The sequence below is a fragment of the Bactrocera tryoni genome, unplaced genomic scaffold (genome assembly GCF_016617805.1).
Source record: "Bactrocera tryoni isolate S06 unplaced genomic scaffold, CSIRO_BtryS06_freeze2 scaffold_7, whole genome shotgun sequence".
NCBI lineage: Eukaryota > Metazoa > Arthropoda > Insecta > Diptera > Tephritidae > Bactrocera > Bactrocera tryoni.
In genome coordinates, this window is record NW_024396366.1 from 21014457 (window position 1) to 21039748 (window position 25292).

The 25292-nt window shown below is 35.0% G+C and overlaps 2 protein-coding genes and 1 pseudogene across 2 annotated transcripts; 2 read left to right on the forward strand and 1 right to left on the reverse strand.

Annotated features, from left to right (window-relative positions):
- Nucleotides 1-5202: 5202 nt before the first annotated feature.
- LOC120781840 lies at nucleotides 5203-5775 on the forward strand. Its single transcript, XM_040114060.1, has one exon. It carries the CDS (start codon nucleotides 5203-5205, stop codon nucleotides 5773-5775), a length of 573 nt encoding a protein of 190 aa, XP_039969994.1.
- Nucleotides 5776-10218: 4443 nt separating this feature from the next.
- Nucleotides 10219-16816, reverse strand: LOC120781841 (annotated as a pseudogene).
- A 7386-nt stretch (nucleotides 16817-24202) lies between these two features.
- LOC120781842 lies at nucleotides 24203-24778 on the forward strand. Its single transcript, XM_040114062.1, has 2 exons — nucleotides 24203-24432; nucleotides 24486-24778. Exons 1-2 carry the CDS (start codon nucleotides 24300-24302, stop codon nucleotides 24776-24778), a joined length of 426 nt encoding a protein of 141 aa, XP_039969996.1. The 5' UTR covers nucleotides 24203-24299.
- The last annotated feature ends 514 nt before the right edge of the window (nucleotides 24779-25292 follow it).

The following is a 25292-nucleotide window of genomic DNA, read 5'->3' on the forward strand; positions in this document are numbered from 1 at the left end:
GGTATCTATCCCATCCTGCACGTGATGTGGTCGATCGTAACGTTGCGAGGTAGGCAGTCTGTTTTCTCTCCGCTGCAATTTCCGGGAAGACCAATGCTTTCGGAAGCAGGTGTACGTAGCGAGTTTGAAAATGCTGTTCCACAGTGCCCTTTGCTACCGAGTTGTTGACGAGTGCTCTCAGAGAGCAGAAGTGCAAGCCGAGTAGAAAATCGTTCGGCTGTCTGTTGTGATTGCAGCTTCTCGACGTCGAACCTTCCTTGTGTTTGTTGACGTGCGCTTTTTGCTGTACAGAGGCGGGTGCGAATCTTGGCTGCAACAAGATAGTGGTCCGAGTCGATGTTAGGACCTCGGAGCGCACGCACATCTAAAACACTGGAGACGTGTCTTCCGTCTATCACAACATGATCGATCTGATTGGTAGTTTTTCGATCTGGAGACAGCCAGGTAGCTTGATGAATTTTCTTATTGCTGGAATCTAGTACCACAGATAGCCATATTTCGGCGAAGTCGATCAGCCCGTTGCAACCCATTTGGGGATGTTGCGTCGTGGAGGCAATTTACCGACCGTCGCACACTAGTCAGATTTCACAGGCCAAAAAATAAAAAAATAAAAGTTTAAAATTTACCACTGTTTGTATCAAAGCTATTTCTTAAAACACCAATAAAACTAACGGTAAATACATTTTTGCTCTATCCCATTCGTAGCGGCTACGAAAAGCGAGAGAAGTGAGACAATAGAAACACGCGGAATGTGCAGTGAAAATAGCTTAAAAATTATCTCTTATAATAAATTAAATTGCAATATAAAATCGTGTTTAATCCCCATAAATCGAAATGAGTATTGATAACAAATGTATATGTTATATAAAAAAGTGTTTTTTATGTAATAATATGTTGTTTTACTATTTTAAAACAATTGTTTTATAAGTGCCCTTTTGAGTGGTATGTTTTTCTTTATACATCAATTTAAGGAATACAAAAAGTTGTGATCCCTGTCTCGCCCTCAAATGAATCAAGTTTGTTTTATATCAGTTAATGTTTTCTAAATCTATACTGTTGATTTCTGTGCTGCAACTTTGTGCAATTTTCTTTTGTTATTCATATTTATTCTACCAGGCATGCGATATAATTTTTTGTATTTATGGGCACGTATTTTTGTGCATATTTTATTGTTCTTTATGTTTTTTTTCATCATATATATAACTACATATTTGAGCTTTGGTGTTCATTTTATCATTTTCTCTCTTTTATCAAATTTTTGTTTTATACGTATTTTTATTTAGGCACATCATAACTTTCACGCCTATATATAATTTTTTATTTTTGAATTTTGGTGTTTAGAAAATTTGTGAAGTAATATCACTTATCACCGAAGCAAATTTAATAAAGCATCAGTATCTACTTATTAGAAGCTTCGTTAAAAAAAATTGATATTAACTTTTACCCTGCTTAAATGACATTTTAAAGAAAAACAGTTGGGTCCTGAGCAAAATAAAGGTCTCAAAATCTGATGCTGAAGTTGAGATAAAAATTATTGGTCTACATTGCTTCACAAATGTAATTAATGAACAGAATGAGTCCTCTAATTACCTATTATCAATAGGAATATGTAGCTTTGTTGCAATTCTTAGAAGCGAAAGTATAAGCAGAAATTTGAAAATCATAAAAAATTGTAGGACAATAATTTATTTGTCACGACATATAATATGTATGTCCCTCTTCAACTAATAATAAAAATCGCAAAATGATGAAAGAGCAAAACAAATTTGGAAAAACTGCAGATCTTCGTCCACCTGCTATTGCCGTCCTGTTCGAATTCAATTTCGGCAAAACGGAATCAGTTTATTAAACCCTAAAAGCACTGGATTTGCGCTAGATCTTGAAAGGAATTTTTAATCCTCAAGAAAAATATTCCTGGTATTATCTTCCCTCGTCAGTCCGTAAAATTTGGTGTAATTCACGCTCTCATTGTTATTCAATATGCAGCAGTTTCAATTGGAGAGCTCTCATAAGAGCTGAGAGTTGAGTCAAGCAATAAGGACGTTAAGATGTATCAACTCCATCATATACGAAAGAACCAACGGATCGCTATAAATCAGGACTTGTTAAACCGAATGCTTTTGAGCTTTAGATCCTTTCATCACCTGTCAAAGAAACTATCATGCAAAGTAAATAAATTTTATTAAAATCAATTTTTGATTTAGTTGACTAATATTCAAAAAAATCCTTTTTTCGTTTATCAACTTTCTTATTTTAATATAATTAATTAAAATTTGTTACCTTCGGGGGGTGGCAGAAGTGGGAAACGGAAGACGGAGATTTTAAAAAGCTTTGGCTTAAAGTTTTATTTTTATTTAGGCAGTGGAAATTTTTTTGGCCACTGATTTCCACTTACAAGACCGACCGACCACTGTGCGTCGTGCCAAAGATATGTTCTTTGCCCACCCTGGCGTTAAAATCGCCAAGCACGATTTTATCGTGGCGGGTCAGTCTCCCATAGGCGCGCTCCAAGCGCTCATAGAAGGCATCTTTGGTCACATTGTCCTTCTTTTCCGTCTGGGGCGTGGGCGCAAAATCAGCGATACGATGAAGAACTCGCTTTGATGAGGATTGTGGCTAGACGTTCATTCTCGGCACGGAGTCTCGAATGAATCCCCACACCAAACTTGCGCTCCTTTATATGGCCACTGTAGTAAATGCCACAAGGACCTACTCGTCTCTGTCCTGTGATGTCAGCCTTTATTTTCACGAGAACACAACCTTCCCAATTAAGGGACCGGACATTCCAGGTGCATGCCCTAAGATCGTTGTCCTTATTTCGTTTGCCATGGTCGGCATCAAAAGGGGGGTTTCTCTTCCGAGGCTGTTGGTAATTTTTCATTCGTATGATTTTTTGCGTGGCGGGTCCCAAACCCACCCTGCGCCTTCTCACTTTAGCTCGCCTTCAAACGGATGTTCTTAGGCTACCCAGAGGATACTTGGTCAAAGACCGGAAGTCGTGAGCTGCTTAAGTCATATCATATAAAAGAATCGTTTCTGGCCACTCCCATGTGAATGGCGATCAGAGAACTTTCCTCACTTGCGTGAACTTCTACACATGACTCCATCCTCCTTGAGTTTCTCATACTCTGCTAATATATCAGCATGTCTTCTTCTCTGCGTAAGTATACATAATTAATAGTTTCAACCGTAGAAACATGTGATTGTATTACTTTGTTTAAAATAAAATCCTTTTTGTTAGCTAATCAGTTTCGAAATCGAAATAATTTGTTTAACCCTAAAACACACGCCCAGAAAATACCACAAAAACACACACCCGGGACACGTTTGTACCCGGGACTTTATTTTGCGGTTTTTTTAATGCTTATTCAACCGATTTCTATGATTTTTTTTTTTTGAAATGTATATTTTAATATATAACAAGTACTTTGTCTTTTGTTTCATTCGAATGTTCCTAGTGGTTCCAGCGATATGGGCAAATAAAGTCAGGGCATGCAACAGTGGATTTTTGTTTTTGTTGTTGTCCTGATAAATGCAAAACAAAAATAATATAATTTATAATAATATACTTGTAGAGTAACAACGAATACACATTTTGGTTTTTATTTCATTGATATATTCTACCTGGTTTAAAAGATATGTGCAAAAAGGTCGCGCAAGGTATGGGTACGGAGGTAGCAATATAAAAATATTAATTGGTATAACTGGTTTTTGTATTTTATATGCAGCTGCAAGAGTTGTTTCACACGAGGTGTTGTTATAAATGCTGCCTGTTGATATTTTTTGGTGCTCAAAAGTGTAAGAAGTGAAAATATAAGTGAAAATAAATATAACTGAAACTATAAATAACTGGATACGAAATGACTTCAAGAAGAAACGAATATTTATCAAGTGCAGCATATAGAAGGTAAAAAATGTAAAATAAGCAACAATGTAAACATATACTAATTTTTTTTTATTATGCAGGCTAACTGAGGAACAGCGAGAATCATATATACAATCTTTATTTGATGAAATTTGTGACGATGACGCTCCCTATGACTTTGACTCAGAAGATGAAGAAGAAATTCAAATCAATGACATTGAAATTGCTAATGATGATGCTGAAGTTTCGCAAAGTGCCGCAGAGGTATTACCTGATTATGCGGACTATGAGGATGACGAAGAAGACGATGAAGAAGAAGAAGTAGAAGAAAATAATGAATTACCTGCTAGTGCCGAAAAATTTGTTGCACGTGATGGTACTTAGTGGATGAAAGAACCAAATGTAAGCCGTCAGGTACTCGGACAAAATATTATAAGAGAACGTTCTGGACTAGCTAGATGCACTGAAATGTTGTCAATAGAGCAAACATTCAAATATTTCATGAACGTTGAAATGGCTGATATAATTATGCGCCACACAAATAAGTTAGCAAAAGAATCTTATAATGCTTACAACAATGCGCATCCAAACACAACTCCTAAGTCATGAACGCCTGTGTCAATTACAGAGCTTTATGCATTTTTTGGCATACTTATTATGACTGGTGCGAATGGAGAACATGTTCGAGATTTATGAAGCGTCAAAAACTATCCTTTATATCGCGCCACAATGGGTGTTAACCGTTTCTGTTCGATATTGCGGTTCCTAAGATTTGACGATAAAAACACTCGTGCAACACGCTTACTAACTGATAAAGAAGCACCGATCAGTGAGTTGTGGACGATGATGAACAATAATCTTGCTGCACATTACAAGCCCAGCTCATGCTTGGCGATTGATGAACAATTATTTCCTTACCGTGGACGCACACGGTTTACGCAGTACATACGGTCAAAACCTGCTAAATATGGTGTCAAGGTTTGGTGGATTTACGATGCCACAAATGCATATCCACTGCATGGACAAATATATACTGGCAAAGCAGGTAAAGGAACCAAGGCGAACGAGTGGTGAAGGATTTGTCTGCCAAATACCCAGGGAGTGGCCGAAACATTACAATGGACAATTTGTTTACGACCTTGCCAGTTGCAGGACTGCTTCTCACCTGGAAACTCACGATCGTTGGAACTTTGCGCAAAAACAAATCATATATTCCTCAAGAAATGAAGCAGAACAAAAACAGGACAATTGGTTCAACGACATTTGGCTTCAAAAATAATGTGACAATGTGCTCTTATGTTCCCAAAAAAAATAAAGCAGTAATTTTGCTTTCGACCATGCATAATGATGCTGAAATAGCTGACAGTGGGAAACCTGAAATAATAGAATATTATAATCGTACCAAAGGTGGTGTTGATCGAATGGACCAAATGTTTGCGGAATATCCAACACAAAGACAAACAAAACGATGGCCACTAGCGATGTTCTTCAACATGTTGGACATTACAGCTCTTGCAGCCTACATTGTCTACGATTTGAATAACCCTATGTTGCCTTGGAAAACAAACAACAAGCGTAAGCAGATCCTTCGCAGCTTGGCTGAAGCATTGTGCATGCCCATTATTAAAGCCAGAGCCATAAATCGTCAAGTGACGCGAAATTTTTCGACTAAAATTGCTATTGAAGCATATTTCAACCGACCGGTGAAATCAGCGGTGTCAACAGCAGCATCAACATCTGCCGCAGCGCGCACGTCAAAACCTGTGTCCGGATCTTGCTATTTATGTTACGCACAAGAGGAAAAACGCCGTAGAAAAACCAGAAAGCTGTGCGCCAAATGTAAGAAGCCAATGTGTCTTGAACATTCGGTCACATCAACAAATTGCTCTATTTGCCATGATTTTCCTTAGATATAAGTTGCATTTTTATAATTTTTATAATAAAAGTCAATAATATAATGTGTGAAGTGAATATTTTTAATTTTTCAAATAAAAAAACACTATAAAAAATGTTTTTTTTATTATTATGAGGATTTTTACTATTGGGGTACAAACGTATCCCGGGTGTGTGTTTACGTATATAATGTGTTTGGAAGACTGTAGCTCCTGAACCAATAGTCCGATCTGGTTCAAATTTTGAATTTTAACTCAAAACTAAATAATCTTCCTAGATCTGAAGTTAGAGGTATAGTGGTTCAAAAGTTACAACACTTCAAAGTTGAAAGTGGATACATTTGTACCCGGGTGTGTGTTCTAGGGTTAACAAAATAAAATGCCATTAAAACGTTTGGTTTTACTTACTTATAAATGGTTCAAAAGTTGGTTGTATAATTTAAACTTTTTTAGTTCTTTCGAACACATATTAAAGCACAAATTTAAACACAAAAGTTTAACAGGTTGTGGACCCAGGTCCAAAATCTTGCGGTTTGAATAATAAAGTTAATATAGAATGAGTTCGTCTCTATTTACAGAAAAATTAGATGAGTCTAATTATGAGCTGTGAAGGACAAAGCGGTAGTTATCTGGAAGGCCAAGGATGAGAAGGCGAATGCAACTTTGATGTTGAGCTTTGTGTCGACGCAGATAAGCAGCTCATGTAAAGAATTGTAACACGTCAAGTCAAGGAATACTCTACGTGAGATTCATAGGCCAAAAGGACCGGTGCGAAAGGTGACTTTGTTTAAGCGTCTTCTTGGTATGCGTATGAGCGACGGTGAATGTGTGCAGAAATATGTTTGCGATTTCACATCAGTTGCAGAAAAGCTTGAGATTGGAGTTAATTTACAAGATGAGTTCTGTGTAATAATGTTGCTCGCCAGCCTGCCAAAATCATTCGAGAATCATGCTTCAATTTTTGCTTTCGCAATGTATGCAAATATGAATGATTTTGCGTTTTGCCGTCGGCATTTCCATATTGGCATGTAAAAATAATTATGATATAAGTATAATTTTGTATGAATGCATGCATAGTACTATTTACAGTCAATTTGGACTTGTATATTTAATAATTTAATTTGATTTTTACATAATATACTATACTAATAAATATTTTTGTATTATGTTTCTTAGTAATAGAAATTGAATTTATCACAACAATATATAAATATATCGTCTATCATATTAATCTTATTATCTGCTCATATGATTGCATGTACATATACGCATGTGCGCATTCAGAAATTCAAATCATGATTTTATCACTTATCAATATATTACCAACCCTATTCTGTGCACTTGACAAATTCAACATATTTCTAATTTGTCAAAATTTTAAATTTATCAAGCATTTCGTATTCTGTGTCTGAAATAAAAAGCTCTTAATCTTTCGCAGAATTTTTCTCTCGAAAACTCGTAACGTCGACTCATCGGTTGTTGTCATCGCCCAAGCCTTTGCACCATATAGCAGAACGAGAATTATGAGCGACTTATAGAGTTTGGTTTTTGTTCGTCGAGAGAGGACTTTACTTCTCAATAGCCTACTCAGTCCGAAGTAGCACCTGTTGGCAAAAGTTATCCTGCGTTAGATTTCTAGGCTGACATTGTTCGTGGTGTTTACGCTGGTTCCAAGATAGACGAAATTATCTACGACTTCAAAGTTATGACTGCCAACAGTGACGTGAGAGCCTAGTCGCGAGTGCGACGACTGTTTGACTGTTTCTTAGGAAATCAATTCGTCTGGTGTTGTTGATGTGCAATTCGTTTAGCATTTCTAGTGATAAAAGCTTGATGTGATTCTTTTCGTCTGGCGTAAGTTGTAAGACTGTGGGTGTGGCTTCGAAAGGTATTGTTTCAAAATTTCGATATGTCTGGTTTTTGACTTCTATCGTAGCATTATAGAATTTAATAACGTGTGTCCCATTTGTCATCTGAGGCGTTCTGTTTATATTTATTATACCATTAAAATAGTTTAATAGTAGTATTCCTGGTTGTATTTCTTCGATTGTAGGAATAGCGTGACTCGTGATTGTGGTGCAGGTAGAATTTAAACTATTTATTATTTTAGGTAAACATGTATCTTCACTTAAATCTACTAAACATTTTTTTTCACAAATTGTTACATTGTTATATTTTTCACATAGTTTCTTAACTCCATATATTGAATTTTTTCCTTTAATTATTTCTTTATATTTAATATTTATTGCAATGTTTTATTTTTATTATATAAATTATTAACATTTCTTTACTTAGTACATTTATTTTTGAAAATTCTAACGCTTCTTCTGCGTTGTTAAGTGGCATTTGTTCTTCTCTTAATTTTTCTAATGCAGTTTTTATTTCTTCTTTATTTAGTAATAATTTATTTAAAACATTTGTTTTTGCCCATTGAATGGCAAACTTTATATTAACTAAATCTTCTTTTATTAACCTAATCTTACTTTGTAAATCAATTACAATTTCATTTATTATACTATCGTCTTTTCTTATTGAATTTGAAATTAAATTCATTACATTTGATATATTGTTAATTCTGTTAGTAAATAGTTCATTTATTATTACTTGTTTGTTATTATTTTGGTTTAGGTTCAAAAGATTCTGATTAATGATTTCGAGGTCGTCATGGTCTGGTGATCCTGCCAGATATTTCCATGCGATGCCTAATATGTTTATTGACTTTCTAATTCGGGATGTTTTAGTGGGTTTAAGTGTATCGAGGATTTCAAGGGTTTGATTTATTTCATGTTTAAGGATTGGGCGAAGGAAAGTGTCTTTGGGGATTTTGTCCGTTATATGGTCCTGTATGTCTGTCAAAAGTTGTTCGTACTTGTTGTTGTCAATTATATGGATGAGTCTAAATGTTCCGTCCTGAATTTTAGCTAGCCCGTTAATAAGTGCTGGGTCTAAGTACCGTCTGAATATGTCAAAGATGTCTTGTGTAGAATAGTTTTGTTTTGTAATTATGTGTCTATGAAAAGTAGGGAATGGTATTTGAAAGGTGTAACTGTTCTCGTTGCCAAACAGTAGGAAGAGTTGATTTTTAAAAGCATTAATAGGGGCTTCTGTAACTGGAATAAGGAGATGAGAAGAGCTGTCGTTACTGTGGTCATACTTCATTTCGTAGTTGTATTCCTCAAGGATACACTTCCATCTCTTCATTTTGCCGTTGTGGTTTTTGTTGCTCAACGCAAAGGTGAGTAGTTGATGATCTGTGAAGATTACAACTTTCGCTGATCCGTATAAATAGTTTCGGAGTGATGTAAGAGCCCAAATAATAGCCAGCATTTCTTTTTCGTTTGCGGCATAGCTCTCTTCGGTTTTGTTTAATGATCGGGATATAAAGGTGATAGGTTTACCTGCTTGCTCGAGGACGGCTCCTATGGCATAGTTGGATGCGTCGGTAGTAAGATGAAATTCTTGTGTGAAATCTGGATATGATAGGATAACTTCTTTTGATATTAGGGAAGATTTAATTTTGCTGAAGGATTCTAAGGCGTATTTATCAAACACTATTGGCTTTTTACTGGAGGCGGTTTTGGACACGCGTCCATCTTCCCCTTAAAAGCGAGGTCAGAGGTTTCGCTAACTTGGCGTAATCTCTGATGAAGTAATAATAATATGAAAAGAACAGAAAATATTTGTTGTTTCCAAGTTGTGAAATTACTTCATTCATTTCTGGGATGGGGTATCTATCTGCTATTGTCAATGTATTTAATTTTCTGTAATCAATTACAAGCCTATATTTCTTTTGTCCTGAGGCATCTAGTTTTTTAGATACAACCCAAACAGGTGGGTTATAAGGAGAACGAGATGGTCTGATAATTCCGTTTTTAAGTAGATCTTCTATTTCTTTAGTTACAAAATCTCTCATCGCTAGGGGGTAGGGATAGTATTTTGTATATACTGGAGTATCTGAAGAAGTCCTGATTTCTCCTAGTACGGTAGTAGTATAGGTAAGACTGGGTACTGTTTGTTAGTAAGTTTATTAATGTTTTCCTTCTGTGTTGTTGTCATATGTCCAGTCCTAATGACAATATTGTTGACCGATGGGGAAATTTGTTGTTTTATTCTGACTTTTATGCCATTGCCAAATGTAAGGGTGTCATCGTGAATATTTATGGTTGTGTAAAGTTCTTTGAGGCTATCATTACCAATTATACCGTCAAAGGACTTCAGAGTAGGAAGTATAAAAAATTTTAAATTTGTGTCATCTTTTCCAAATAAATTTATAACTGTATGGTGAGTTACTTGTATTTGTCCTGCTATAGAGTTTGCAAAAAATGGTTGTTCGTTAGGTATTTGCCTTAAAACGTGACAGGGTAGAATATAGTTTTTGCTTGATCCAGTATCGATTAACATTTTTAAAACTTTTCCGTTCTTCGTTTTACATTCAACATATGGCAACGAAGAACTATTCATCTAAAAATGGATATCGATATGTTCATGAGAATCATTTCCTGGTTTAGGGTTGTCGTATTGGAATGATTGTCCGTTTTCTTCCATATTCAATTCTGTTTCGTATTCTTGTAAGGTGTGAGTCCCGGTTTGTTGGCAGTACTGGTCTTGTGAGTACTCCTGTTCTTCTGCGTAGTGTGGGTCTTGTGGGTACTGTTCATGTTGATTACCTGTTTCTATGTGGAAGTTTCTTTGATGTTTGAGAGGCATTTGTGTTGAAAAGTTAGATGGTCTTTTTATGGGTGGTTTATTGAAATGTGGTCTATTTATGTAGTTAATTGTTCTTGAGTGTATGGTGTGATCAACATCCATGGGCTCTGGGCGTGGAGGTGGGGGCTTATTGGTGACCTGAAACGGTGGTCTGCTAAGCTGAAAAATTTTGATAATTTTGTTTGGGGGCGTTGGTATTGGGGTGGCATCGAGTTTCTAAAAGGATTCTGCGGTCTGGGAATGTATGCTAATTGAGGGTAGAATGGTTGGTTGAAAGCAATTGGTTTCCTTGGTGGTAATGGTGGTAAGTTCCTTGCACCTTGGTTGTTATATGCGTATTGAGTCCTGTAGCCTTGGTTTTCTAGTTTTAGGCACAATTGAAGTGCTTGAGGCAGATCTTCAGGTTCTTTCATTCCTAAAAAGTCTAGGAAGGTCACCTTTAATCCCCTGATAAACGTGTCCAAGGCTTTATGCCTGTAAGGTTGAACTAACAGACTTAGTGACTCCTGGCTCATCTCCAAACTCGAAAGTTTGTTTAGAATAAGCGAAAGGTGTGTATAAACATTTTGGTAGAACTGCTGGATAGTACTGTTGCCTTGCACAATTGATGTAAGCTGACATTCAAGGGTCGTAATATCTCTTTTATCTGCGTAATGTAACGTCAAGCATCTAGATATTGCTTTCCATTCCAGTGGGGTGTTATAGGACTCAAGGGCGACATCAGCATTGCCAGTTATTTTATTGCGGATAACAGAAAGTATTCCGAAATATCTAGGCGTTCCCTTTTCGGATTCGTAGATTTTTAAAACCCGATCTACACTTTTCTTTCAAGAGCTAAATTCTCCTTGGTTGCCGTTAAATTCCCTTAAACTTCTAACTATGTCTGGTATTTTATCTAGGCCTGATAACTGTCCTCTATATTCTGGGTTGATAGTTTCGTCTGTCGCATTAAGTAAGTCAAAATTAGGGTTGAGAACATGTTGTAAATGTTGTCGGCCCTCATTCCTGAGTACCTGACCTACAATTGTGGTAATTAGTGTTGTCAGTTCAGCATTCGGTTGAGAATTATTGGCGGGAGTTGGGTTTGGGTTTGCGTTCACTGATCCTTGATTAGGAGCAGGAGGAGGGATTGCAGGATTATTTAGTATACTGGATCGCAGAGTAGGATGTAATGTTATATTGAACCGGAGGGTCCCCCGTTAGGTGGTGAATCGCGGTTCGTGTTTATTTGTCTTTTTATTGGCTGTACAAGCCTATGTTATGTTTTTTTATATTCCTCTGGAGGGTCCCCCCGAATGTGGTGAATCTCAAAGGAAATTTTATGTTATAAGACTGGAGGGTCCCCCCGAAGGTGGTGAATCGCAGCCTGGATTGTTTTAGGTTATTGGCTGTACGAGCCTGATTTTAAATGGGTTAGTAAATTTTGTTAGTTTTTAATTATCCTTGAAAGTTATACTTATTATATGGCTTATCTAATATATGTAATTTTAATTTTTCTTAAAATATTAATTATTTATTCTTACAAGTATCCTCGTGGCGACGGGGAGGCGTTCCTTTTTGGCCTTCTGATTACTGAGGTTCCCACGGTGCGCACGTATCGAGGGTGCGTTCCCTTCCTACAGGATTCCAACGCTGTGTTTCGCTGTGTTTTGGTTCGGGACCAGTTAGTTCGCTTCCGTTTTCACTTGGCCGTTTTTTCTTTACGGGCTGTTATACGGGCGTACTGTCTTTGTGTGTTCACTTGTGGCACTGAAACATATGTAAATACTGGCACTGCAGCTGCTTTGCAGGCGTCTGGCCAAACACTACGACACTTTTTTTGACGCGGCTGTTGTACAGGCGATTGTCTATATTTAAGTGACGACGCGGTATCACAATATTCAATTTAAAATTTTTAAGGACACGGTGAAACAACACTTTGACACTTTACGGCGCGAATCTAAGCTGGTCCCTGCTCGGGCGCCAGCTAAATTATATTTTTATAATTTTTATTTTTAAAAGACAAGTAGACTCGCGTCCACTGTCTTTATTCTTAATTGACCGTCTTCTTTTACAAACGAATAAAATCTAAATTACAATAATATTCTTAACTTTAATGACACCTATTTCTGCACACAAGTCACGTTGCACTTGCATGTGCAATATTTGTTGATTTGCCGAATTACCCTGTTTATTATTTATTGTTCCTAGCGATCTCAGCTTTCCCAAGAATTGCCGAATTGCAGTAGTAAGGTTCGTTGATCGAAGCGCTCCAAATTTATTTGGTGTCAGCAGTTTATGCGGATGCGCGTGCAAAGTTGGGTAACTATTTTAGCCAATTTGTTTTTGTCAATTGGCATAGCTTTTATGAGCTGTTGTGATAACTTATATACTTATTTATTAAGCATTTACTATATACATATGTACATAAGTATATATTATTACAAGGTGTTTAGAGTATTGGAATGTAACTCGCGCGGCATTTAAAGTGTTTACGCTGCTATCGTCGCGTCCATTTCTTGAGCGAGAATACCTTTGTGCAAAATTTTCGATTAACTAGTGAAATTTTTCGCCGCGTAATTGATGAACTGGCCCCACATGATAATCAGAAAACGTCACTACCTTTAACTGTAAGGGTTCTAGCAGCTTTGAACTTCTTTGAACACGTCTCATACCAGAAATGTGTAGGTAACAACGTCAACTTGCCCATAGTCAGTCGTCCCTTTCGAGAATTGTGCGAGCTGAAGCAAAACTTATTGTGAAGGTGAAGGGAGGGGAAATAAAGTTTCCCAGTTCAACAGAGGAAGAAACTTTTATAAAACGGGGCAAGTATTTTTGTAATACAAATAATAATATGCTAAGTTAAGCTAATTTATTTGAAACTGGAGGACCCGTCCACGCTTCACTGTGGCTGATACATAGATAATACTACTACTACCATCTATATGATTTCTATTAGTTGAATTATATTTTACAAAGAAATGGATCATAAATAATTTCGTGTGTTAATAAAATATTGCTTTTTGGGGAAAATACTGTTGAATTTTGGCTTAGGGAAATCCGTCGTTGAAAAGATATTTACTAAGCTGGAAACAGGCGAAATAAGCAAAGTAGGTGTCTCGCAAGTTCATAATCCAACAAAAACACCGAATAACTGATTCTGAGAAGTGTTTAAGTGCTCTCTAATCGGAATAAAGCCGAAATTTTTCGTCGGTGATAGAAACAAAGCTCCATCATTTCCCACTTGAGTCCAATCGACAGTCATTCTAGTGGACTGCACATGATGAAACGGTTCTCAGATGTGGAAAAACGAAAAGTCGGCTGGAAAAGTTATGACATCATTCTTTTGGGACGCCCGTGGTATAATACATATTCAACGACTGATTACTGAGCCAGTTATAATCTATTTCACTGCGTATTTGGTTGCAGTTCATTTCTTCTATTCCAAATACTTAGCAAATTGTATTATTTTTAGAAGAATCTGTTTAAAATTGTACGCATATATTCAAATGATTCCTACAAACATGAATTTTGAACAAATGCTTAATATTTGAAATATAATTTTTGTATTTATGAGTTGTATTAAACTTTGACATAGAGAGATAAAAGGTATCCTATGTCCTTACCCTTGCTCTAAGCTACCTCTTCACCATTTTTCAGCCAAATCGATTCAGCCGTTCTTGAGTTATAAAATGGTGTAACTAACAACAACTTTCTTTTATATATATGTAGATATATTCCAGATTTTTTAGAAAATTTAGAAAAAAAGCACCATAAGAAGACACTGCGCGCATATTGCTATCATTGCTCCACCATCAAATAATGTCGAACGTGCTCTTAATTTATATCGGGTGATTTTTTAAGAGCTTGATAACTTTTTTTAAAAAAAAAACGCATGAAATTTGCAAAATCTCATCGGTTCTTTATTTGAAACGTTAGATTGGTTCATGACATTTACTTTTTGAAGATAATTTCATTTAAATGTTGACCGCGGCTGCGTCTTAGGTGGTCCATTCGGAAAGTCCAATTTTGGGCAACTTTTTCGAGCATTTCGGCCGGAATAGCCCGATTTTCTTCGGAAATGTTGTCTTCCAAAGCTGGAATAGTTGCTGGCTTATTTCTGTAGACTTTAGAAATGGAAGAACTGAACTTGGTTGACATGTGGTTTCTACAAGATGGCGCTACATGCCACACAGCTCGCGATTCTATGGCCATTTTGAGGGAAAACTTCGGAGAACAATTCATCTCAAGAAATGGACCCGTAAGTTGGCCACCAAGATCATGCGATTTAACGCCTTTAGACTATTTTTTGTGGGGCTACGTCAAGTCTAAAGTCTACAGAAAGAAGCCAGCAACTATTCCAGCTTTGGAAGACAACATTTCCGAAGAAATTCGGGCTATTCCGGCCGAAATGCTCGAAAAAGTTGCCCAAAATTGGACTTTCCGAATGGACCACCTAAGACGCAGCCGCGGTCAACATTTAAATGAAATTATCTTCAAAAAGTAAATGTCATGAACCAATCTAACGTTTCAAATAAAGAACCGATGAGATTTTGCAAATTTTATGCGTTTTTTTTTTAAAAAAAGTTATCAAGCTCTTAAAAAATCACCCGATATTTAAATAGAAAAGGATTCTACAGTATCAATGTTGAAGCAGTAAGTTTTGTTTTTGCATGCACATACATATATGCCAATGCAAATTTTGAATTTATCGGTTTGCGATCAACGTTTTTGTTTTACATTTGTAAATGCCAAAGTTGGCATTGCAATCATGCAACACATGACTCTGGAATTTGGGCAACTTCTGACCTACGAGAACATCTCATTCGTCAGCATACTAATACGTCTGAGCAACAACGGAGAGAGTCTTAGCTTCTTGGCGATCAAGGTTATCCTCTAGAACCGCGGCTTTGAACACCGGTGGGAACACCTAATACCCATAAAGAGCAAAAATACAACAGATTACATGGTTCTGCAAGAAACTGCATAGACAGAGCATTTGGTGTTTTAAAATCCTGCTTCAGATGTCAGTTGAAGCAGCGAGTTCTACATTATTCACACGAAACTTCCGCTTTGTTTGTTAGAACTTGCGTTATATTTCATAATAGACAAAAGTAGGCATTACGTTGAACGAAATAGATGACGGGGTTGCAGAGGACTGATTCTCCAATTAATGATTATCTTTACAGTACATGCGCGAAGGTGAAAGAACAAGATGAAGATGATATATCAACTCTTTAGTTATATATATACAGACGCCAATCCATAAATGTACATATATAAATATTCTCACAATTCGACTTTCGAAATGCACTACTTACTTGCATTATTTGTTTATTAATTTATCCTTTTTCTTAAAAGAAAACAAATTAAAATTTGTATTTCATTTTTTTTTTATTCTAAAACAAAAAAAAACCAAACTTATTTAATTCAATAAATATTAATTAAATAAAAGTATTACACATAAGTTATTTTAATTTTATTTAAACTTTAGAAGTTATTTTACATTATTAGTATACGATTTTATTAGCTCCGTTATTGAATTAGTTAGACCTTGAAGGGACTCTTCAGCAGCATTCCTTTTTGGTATATCAGTTATTAAAGTGCTGATGAGCTTATTTTGTGCACTTCGTGATAGCACTGAAGTTGAAGCATCCTTAAAAGAAAAAACGTAATAAGAAGTTGCAAAAAAAATGTATATGTTTTCTAATTATATCATAATGAAAACTTACCTGGTTTTCCAAGCTAAGATAAGTATGTAGTTGGTGTCGATGGACTTGCAGGATGGTGTTCGGAATTTGGGGTTGCTTCTGCCTGACTGCATAATTGCAGAGGACTACTCGTGGTTGATACAATTGCACATTCAACCGTTTGCTCAATTGGTGTTAAACCAAGGCTTTGTATCCCATCTACAGCAGCCGAGCCAAATGTAGACAACGCCATTTCTTCAAAGTCCAACATCGGCTTGGAACTTGGACCTCCACCTGTGAGCCTTTGATTCATTTTCAACCGCCTTGCACGAATGCGCAGTTGGCTTTTCCAAACGCCTAACGTCTACAAATTAACACAATATAATAAATAAACGAAAAATAAACTAAAATGTTACTTCTTTCCATTTTGCAGCACTTCGTATTGGTCCTCTGCACTAATTAAGCTCATCTGCCAGCTGTTGCCAAAACTCCTTCATCCGTTGAGGCGTTTTTGGGCAATTTTTCCCCGTACCCATTTCTGGGTTTGCTTTGCAAAATAAAACATATGCCTCCAGCTGCTCGTGCGTAGCTCTATCGTGTTTGGGTTTACTATCAAATAAAAGTTAAATTCTAAATTTTTTTAATAATTAAAATTTGAGAACTTACCTTGCAGAACAGTACATTTTAACGAATAATTTGAATAGAAATCAGCTGGTTTCTATTTACATTATTTTGTTCACCACAGTGTGGGGAAAAGCTTTACGAATTGAAGCTTCTACTTTTATCAAGATTGCCACAGAATACCAAAATATTTCTCGCTTGATAAATAGTTGAGTTAATGTTCAATATACATTCATTTGTCAAGTGTACAGAATAGGAGAGTACATGTGCGCGGATTGATCTGCATGTTCATATACATTCATTTATACTTCTATGTACACATAATAATTCACAAGCATACAAAAATACAATTGCGTACACATTTGAATATGTCACCAACATAAACTTGAAACACTGTTCTACAAAAACAACAATTGTCTAAATTGCAGAAGCATCACAAGTCAATATGGCAACCAAATTGGTGAAGCCCAAATGTAGTAAATTTCACAAAAAAAACATTCATTCATAAACGCAGGCGCATCATATTCCACAAGCGAACTCGCTTCATTCATAAAAACAGACGCCGTAGCATCTCCCCGAGCATGCCTTTGCCAACAAGCGTCTTTACGCGACGATGGCAAAAGCTAAAAATCGTAACTTGAACATCTTCTGGTGTTTGTTCTAAGAAAGAAGTGAAAAAGTGGCAACATAGCTGTTGATGATTTATAATATTTATCAATTCTAAAATATTTTTCCGTGGCTCGCAAAAATCAGCGTCGATATGTATGCACGCTCATACAAAAACATACATATATACGCTAGCTTGTTGGCGAAGCTGTTCGAGCAGCAAGGGAAGTGGTAACAATCTGCGATCGTTTGTTAGTTTCTTTCGGCACAGCTCGGATTTTCTACCAACAACACAATGTTGTGGCCCTTTGTCGTTGTGTCAGTGCTTCGACAAAAGCATATTTCTATACTTAAACAAAATTACTTCAACCATTGTACAGATATTTCTTTCATGCATAACGAAAACATAATTAGGACAACGCAATAAACATAAGTGGTGTTGGTGGTAAGCGCTTGAAAAGTCAAGATGAGTACACAGGTTCGAATCTGGACAGAATTTATTTTTAATTTTTACCTTTTATTCTTCCATGAGAATAAATTGTAAAATAAGAATTTTTAATTTTTTTGTCACTTTTGTTGAGCTGCCGGCACTGTTGCAACATTTCTTCTAAGCAGTTTTGCCATCATGACGAGAAATATCGGGTGATTTTTTAAGAGCTTGATAACTTTTTTTAAAAAAAAAACGCATAAAATTTGCAAAATCTCATCGGTTCTTTATTTGAAACGTTAGATTGGTTCATGACATTTACTTTTGAAGATAATTTCATTTAAATGTTGACCGCGGCTGCGTCTTAGGTGGTCCATTCGGAAAGTCAATTTTGGGCAACTTTTTCGAGCATTTCGGCCGGAATAGCCGAATTTCTTCGGAAATGTTGTCTTCCAAAGCTGGAATAGTTGCTGGCTTATTTCTGTAGACTTTAGACTTGACGTAGCCCCTCAAAAATAGTCTAAAGGCGTTAGATCGCATGATCTTGGTAATAACTGCCCATGCATCCCGAAAAATGCACTGTTTGGTGTGGTTTGTACGCTGGTGGAATCATTGGACCGTATTTTTCAAAGATGCTGTTGGACGCAACGTTACGGTGAATGGCGATCGCTATCGTTCGATGCTAACAAACTTTTGTTGCCAAAAATGGAAGAACTGAACTTGGTTGACATGTGGTTTCAACAAGATGGCGCTACATGCCACACAGCTCGCGATTCTATGGCCATTTTGAGGAAAACTTCGGAGAACAATTCATCTCAAGAAATGGACCCGTAAGTTGGCCACCAAGATCATGCGATTTAACGCCTTTAGACTATTTTTGTGGGGCTACGTCAAGTCTAAAGTCTACAGAAATAAGCCAGCAACTATTCCAGCTATGGAAGACAACATTTCCGAAGAAATTCGGGCTATTCCGGCCGAAATGCTCGAAAAAGTTGCCCAAAATTGGACTTTCCGAATGGACCACCTAAGACGCAGCCGCGGTCAACATTTAAATGAAATTATCTTCAAAAGTAAATGTCATGAACCAATCTAACGTTTCAAATAAAGAACCGATGAGATTTTGCAAATTTTATGTTTTTTTTAAAAAAAAGTTATCAAGCTCTTAAAAAATCACCCGATAGTTTATGGGCAGCGATGCTTGTGCGGGAAGATGTGTTGATACGTATGTTGTTGCTGTTTTTGCTTCATTCGCAGTTTAAAACTATTTGAAGCCACATACACATACACGTGTTTCTTTGTTTGGCTGAAGTCATATTTATGTTGGTATGGTTGTGATAAAGAAGGAATTCTCTGCCCTGCCAACCACGGCTACCCTCATGAGTCAAATATTTCAATACAACTACACATTTTTTATCTATGCAGTAACATCAACGCACATTTTCGGGTTATTTTTGTTTAACTAAATGCCATGAAAAAAGTTTCTTTCATTTCTTGATTTATTTGAATGAGTGCGAAGGAGAAAACATAATTGTCAATAGTGACAAAAGAAAATTCCAAAAAGGGTGATAAAAAACGATTGAAAGACGCATGTCATTCGTGCTCGTACAACAAGAAGATAAGTAAGTGAATTTTATGTGATTTTTTTTAAATAATTTGCAAATAATTACTGCATTTGTTTTTATAGGATTGAAAATCAGAATGAATTGGAAATAGCAGCAGCAGCAATATCATCAGAAGCAGCAAATATCAACTGTTAAGTAAGTTTGTGAAAAAAAGTGTGTGTACTTTGAAATTGGACTGCGCAGTCCAATATAATACGCAAAAATAAATACATACATATGCATGTATTTTATGCGTTTAAGGCGGCCTGCACAATCCAATATACAAACAAATGTTTGTTTTATATATTAAATGATCAATAATATTGATCTTTTCTTTCAGATATTATTATCATTTTATACAATTAATCTTTCTTTTTCTTTTAGATATTACAAATTCAATGTAATTATTATTTATTTTCAGGTATTAATAACATTTATTTTGTTCCAATCTTTTTTCAGATATGTGTCTCTTACAATCTTTTTTCAATCTTTTATTTTCAGGTATTTGTCTTTTACAATCTTTTTCCACTCTTTTATTTTCAGGTAATTTGTTTTTTACAATCTTTTTTCACTCTTTTATTTTCAGCTATTAATTATACTTTTCTTTAATTAATCTTTTTTCAGATGAAATTATTTTTTTAAATTAAATATATTTTTATTTACACAATGTTAGCGTTAATATATATAATTACAATAAATTACAATTTTATGTAAATATGTATCAAAAATAATAAAATTAATACTTTAAAAATTAAAAAGTTTTCTTTAAAATTTTAAGAAATTTTCAAAGCAGGAATAAAAAAAATGCAGCCCTGCATCAGCTGCTTAAAATAAAACTCTGCATCAGCCGTCGATTGGGGATATTAGAGCATGACAGATATACTTTTTTATATGACACTGCTGAATGAGCACAATAAAGATGTATGATCACATGTACTTATACGTACCATTGTAGAAACAAACAAGTAACAAAAGAATCATATGGTCGTAAACAGCTGAGATCACCTGATCGAAAGAGTTGATTTTTCGGCACAGAGATTTAAATAAAAGGATTTAAAAATAGTAAAGAGATTGCAATATAGGCGCGAGTTATGTGTATTAAAACAACCGATTCCGATGAGTGATCAAAACTTAATGATTTATTGTAATTTTAGTTCGAGAGAATCGTAACAGTTATTGTAAAAAATAGGAAAATGTTGTCGGCAACTTAAGTGTAACATAATATACAATGTTTATAAACACAACTTTTGTAGACATGTTTACATACATAATTTCTCCATCGCCTAAATTTAAAACTCTCCTGAGTTTAATACTTATTTTAAATAAATTAAATGAGATTTTGATGTTTTCCTTCAAATCTCAGTTGTCTTTTTATGTTTGAACTATGAACATTTTGTAAATTATTAAATCTAAACTTAGGTTCATTTTTATGTCGTAAAGATTTATAGTTTTTGATATATCCTTCTTTCCAATTATCCATAAATATTTCTCTATTTTTATTTCTTTTTTTAAGATAATTTGTTTTAAATTTTAAAATATTTTCATAAATAAATTTTTTATTACAATTCCCATATTCAACATCGATTGGTTTATATCTTGTAACAGAATGATAGCTATTATTATAAAATTCTACGGCCTTCCTCATTTTATCTTTTATGCTTAATTCTTTGTTTTCAATATACAAAATTCTTATTTTTTCCGTTAATGTACTATGGAGTCGCTCAATGTCACTATTGCCTGTGTGGTTATTTGGCTTAACAAAATGTAAATCTATGTTTTCGGTTTTAAGAAAATCTTTTATATTAACGCTTTTGAACTCATTATCAATTATAATTTTATAAAAATTTCCTCTTTGGGATTTGTAACGTGATTATTACGATCTTCCAGATAAAAAGCTGTTGCAAATTTCGAAAAACGGTCTATAAAGGTTAAGAAATTGCATTTGGAATTTATATACACATCCAAATGTACTATTTGCTTTGTGTCCGTCGGAATATCTGTAAATTTAAAGTTTTCTTTAATAGGGTTGCGATCGTATTTACATCTGCTACAAATATCGCAATTATTTATGATCGTCTTGCAGTAAATATACCTACTTTTCCAGTACCTATATGTTCTGTTAATAAATGTTCGAAATTTGTTTCTAAGTCAGCTGAATTAATAAATATTTTCTTTTTGTTATGTTTATATTCAAAGTCTTTGATTTTATCATCTGTAAGAATTATTTGCGTTTTAAAACGATTAACAACTGTGTTAAGAATGCCAATATGATTATGAGTATCTTCTTCCTGGGAATGTCTCGTCTCATGATCATCGGTATTATTATATAGAGAATCAGCTTGTTCAGTTGATGAGTTAAGTGTATGTATTTCATCGCATCCAATTCTACTCAAAAAGTCTGCAACATGATTATCTTGACCCTTTATGTAGTTAATGTTAATATTAAATTCGCTAAGTTTAATGAGCCATCTATACAATCTCGGATTTAGATCTTTTACATGTGATTTGACAAAAAGCCATCGCAGTGGTTGATGGTCAGAAAGAATGTCCAATTTAACACCAAATAAATAAGGTCGAAAGTAACCAGTAGCCCAAACAATTGCTAATAACTCTTTTTCAGTGGCAGAATAATTTTTTTCATGGTTATTTAGGGTTCTACTAGCGAAGCAAATTGGATGATTGTCTTGCTGCAAAACTGCACCCAGGGCATAGTTGCTAGCGTCTGTTATCAGTTGAAAACGTTTTTTAAAGTCGAGGTACTTGAGTACGGGAGATTCAGTTATTATTGTTTTAAGTTTTTCGAAAGCAGTGATGAAACTGGGATCATTAGGATTGACTTTAGCATCCTTTTTTAAAAATTTTATTAGTGGGTAAGCTACATTTGAGTAGTCGCGAATAAATTTTCTGTAATATCCGGTAACACTCAGAAACGATTTGATCTGCTTCACATTTTTTGGTAGTTGCAGCTTTAAAATTCAATCAACTTTTGCCGGATTGGGTTTCACTCCTTCTGGGGTGAGTATGTGGCCTAAGAAAGGAGTTTCTTTTGCGAAAAATTTGCACTTATTAATTTGAATTTTTAAGTTTGAATATCTTAATTTGTTAAGAATATGCTTAATGTCGACGACATGCTCTTGTAAACTTGTGGAGAAAATTAAAATATCGTCAACATCGTAACAGTTATGGTAATAAGAATAAAAAGCTTAAAGAAAATAGGAAAATGTTGTCGGCAACTTAAGTGTAACATAATATACAATGTTTATAAACATAATTTTTGTAGACATGTTTACATACATAATTTGCGTGACCGATATGTTTTGGATGTTCGGTTCCCCAGGATGCCTATTTTCACCCATATAATATATACAATACTAAGCAAAACTTCTTGTAATAATTTAAATAAAAATCGATATATTCTTCACATATTTTTAATAAAAAAGAAAAGATTTACCAATATTTCGATACAATGAATAAATTTTTAATAATAACTTGGTAAATATAGTCTTTATGAATTTTAAAAATCGAAATATATTTGAAAATTTAACAAAAACGTACTTAAAATAATAAATTGGATAGCATAACACGGCAACACACTCGTGCCATTTCTAAGACATTTGACCGTTTTAGTAGTAGAATATTTAGGAAACCCTAACGAACTGCCTGGGCTTTTGCCCTGCGTCTTCCCTCATTCTATTGCATTCTTAATGTAATTTCTGTCATTCTATAAGCTTTCGCCTGCGTATGTATGGGTGTAAATTATAGGATTTATTACTTGTAGGTTTATACAATGATACGTACGTGTGAGGGGAAAGCAGGGTATAATCTTCACGCGGCCTATGACAAAATACACATGTTTACCCACATGTTACCCACTGATTATCTGGTTTTGTACCCACTCATGGTTGGCAGGGTGGTGCACATATGTACATTAGAGGTGTTCTACGTTATATGGAGATTTTTGAAATAGTGTTTTAAGTTAACAGAATGGGCTAATTTCTTTCCTTTTTATGTAAAAATGTTAAAAAAAATTTGGAGACAATCGGATGATGGGAAGGCGCGGAAACGTTTTAAAATTAAAAATTGTCTTCCTATAGGAAAAAACAAGTTTTATGTATTCAAGTATCAATTTTTTTTTAGTGTATTTATTAAATGAATATGTATGCTTTAATATGTCTAAACTAGCACGATATAAAGAATAAATTTAATAATATTTTGTTCTTATTGATTATTCATATAAAAAATTGTTGAAGACTTTTCTGCAGAATTGGATAATTTGTTTGACATTGCTCATAGAGATGCCTTACAAAACATGCGTATTAGCGAAGACAAGGAATTTTTGATTCTGCAAAGGCAAAAAGGTCGCCCTGGTAGCATGGCCGGTGCTGACATGGTATTGTATCGGTGACAAAACAGAGCAGATCACCGCATTGAGAAAGAAATGCCTAGTAAAAGGAAACATCAACAAATGTCGGAAGTGAATCGTAAGTTTATCAAATGAAATTAATTTTATTTATAGTGGTAATGGTCAATTTTAAAATTATATTGTGTAGTCGAACTCAAAGACGATTTTGGTATGGACTATGAAGAAGATATTGGTGACAGTGAGCCTGAAGTAGCAGAAACCAATGTGAAAAAAAATACAAAACAAACTGCTTCAACTTGTATTAACAGGGGAAGAAAACATTTTATCACACCACGATTGCTTTTAGCACTTGATAGCGCCAAAGTAAGCGATGGAAAGGCGATGCACATATCGTTCTACTCTCCTAGACTGAGGGAAGAGCATCGCAGAAAAAGAAACACAGAGGATTCAAGAGAGTTTTATTGACAAAGTATACCATGATTGAAAATATACGTATAGGTTATTTAAATACTAATAATATTCTATTCTAGCTAAGTGATACACAAGCAATGGTCGTCCACTGGGATGGTAAAGTATTGCCAGATCTAATTGGAAAAATAAAAGTTGAGCGAATTGCAGTGCTTGTTAGTTATAATGGCGAATCCAAATTTCTAGGCGCTCCAAAACTTATATCTGCCACTGGTGAAAATATAGCTACAGCCGTTTTGATACACTTAGTAAATGGAATATTTTAGATCGCGTAGAAGGCATGTCTTTTGACACCACGTCCACTAATACTGGTCCAATGAATGGAGCATGCGCTCAATTGCAACGCATGTTAGGAAGAAATTTGTTGACGTTACCATGCCGTCACCACATTCTTGAAATATACTTGCGTAGTGTATTCGACCTGCATTTCAAAGTGACTCAAGCACCAGAAGTCTCAATTTTCGAGAGATTCGCCAAAGCCTGGCCAAATATTGACACTTCATCATTTAAGAGTGGGCTCGACTGTGAAGATATAAAATCTCATATAAGTCTGCAATGACATCAAACTATTTTGTCATTCACAATTACAAAAGCTTTTGTTCGTGCTGACTACGAAGAATTTTTACGTCTAGTACTTACATTTCTTGGTGACAATGGTGGTAAATTTAAAACACCCGGAGTTACAAGTCATGCACGTTGGATGTCAAAGGGAATATATTCCTTGAAAATATATCTTTTTCGTGATCAATTTCACTTGAGTAAAGCTGAATTAAAAGGTTTAAGTCACATTTGCGTTTTTTTAGTGCGTTTATATACATATAAAAGCTTGGTACAAATGCTCTAATGCAATTGCCTCTCCCCTGCATGATTTAAACTTTGTAAAAGAATGTATTAATTATGAAATAGTGAACCCAAGTATTTCTTCGGAATTGCTGAGAAAAATGCAACAACACATGTGGTATTTGTCAGAGGAAAACTTCCCAATGGCTTTCTTTGATTTCAATGTTTCTGTAGATGTTAAGGAAAAAATGGTAAAACATTTAAAATCAGAAGAGCCAACTAATAAACTACAA

Coding starts and splice junctions, on each gene's coding strand:
- LOC120781840 (XM_040114060.1), top strand. CDS start 5,203: ATGCATAATGATGCTGAAATAGCTGACAGTGGGAAACCTGAAATAATA.
- LOC120781842 (XM_040114062.1), top strand. CDS start 24,300: ATGGTCGTCCACTGGGATGGTAAAGTATTGCCAGATCTAATTGGAAAA. Junction 24,433..24,485: donor AAAACTTATATCTGCCACTG/GTGAAAATATAG, acceptor GGAATATTTTAG/ATCGCGTAGAAGGCATGTCT.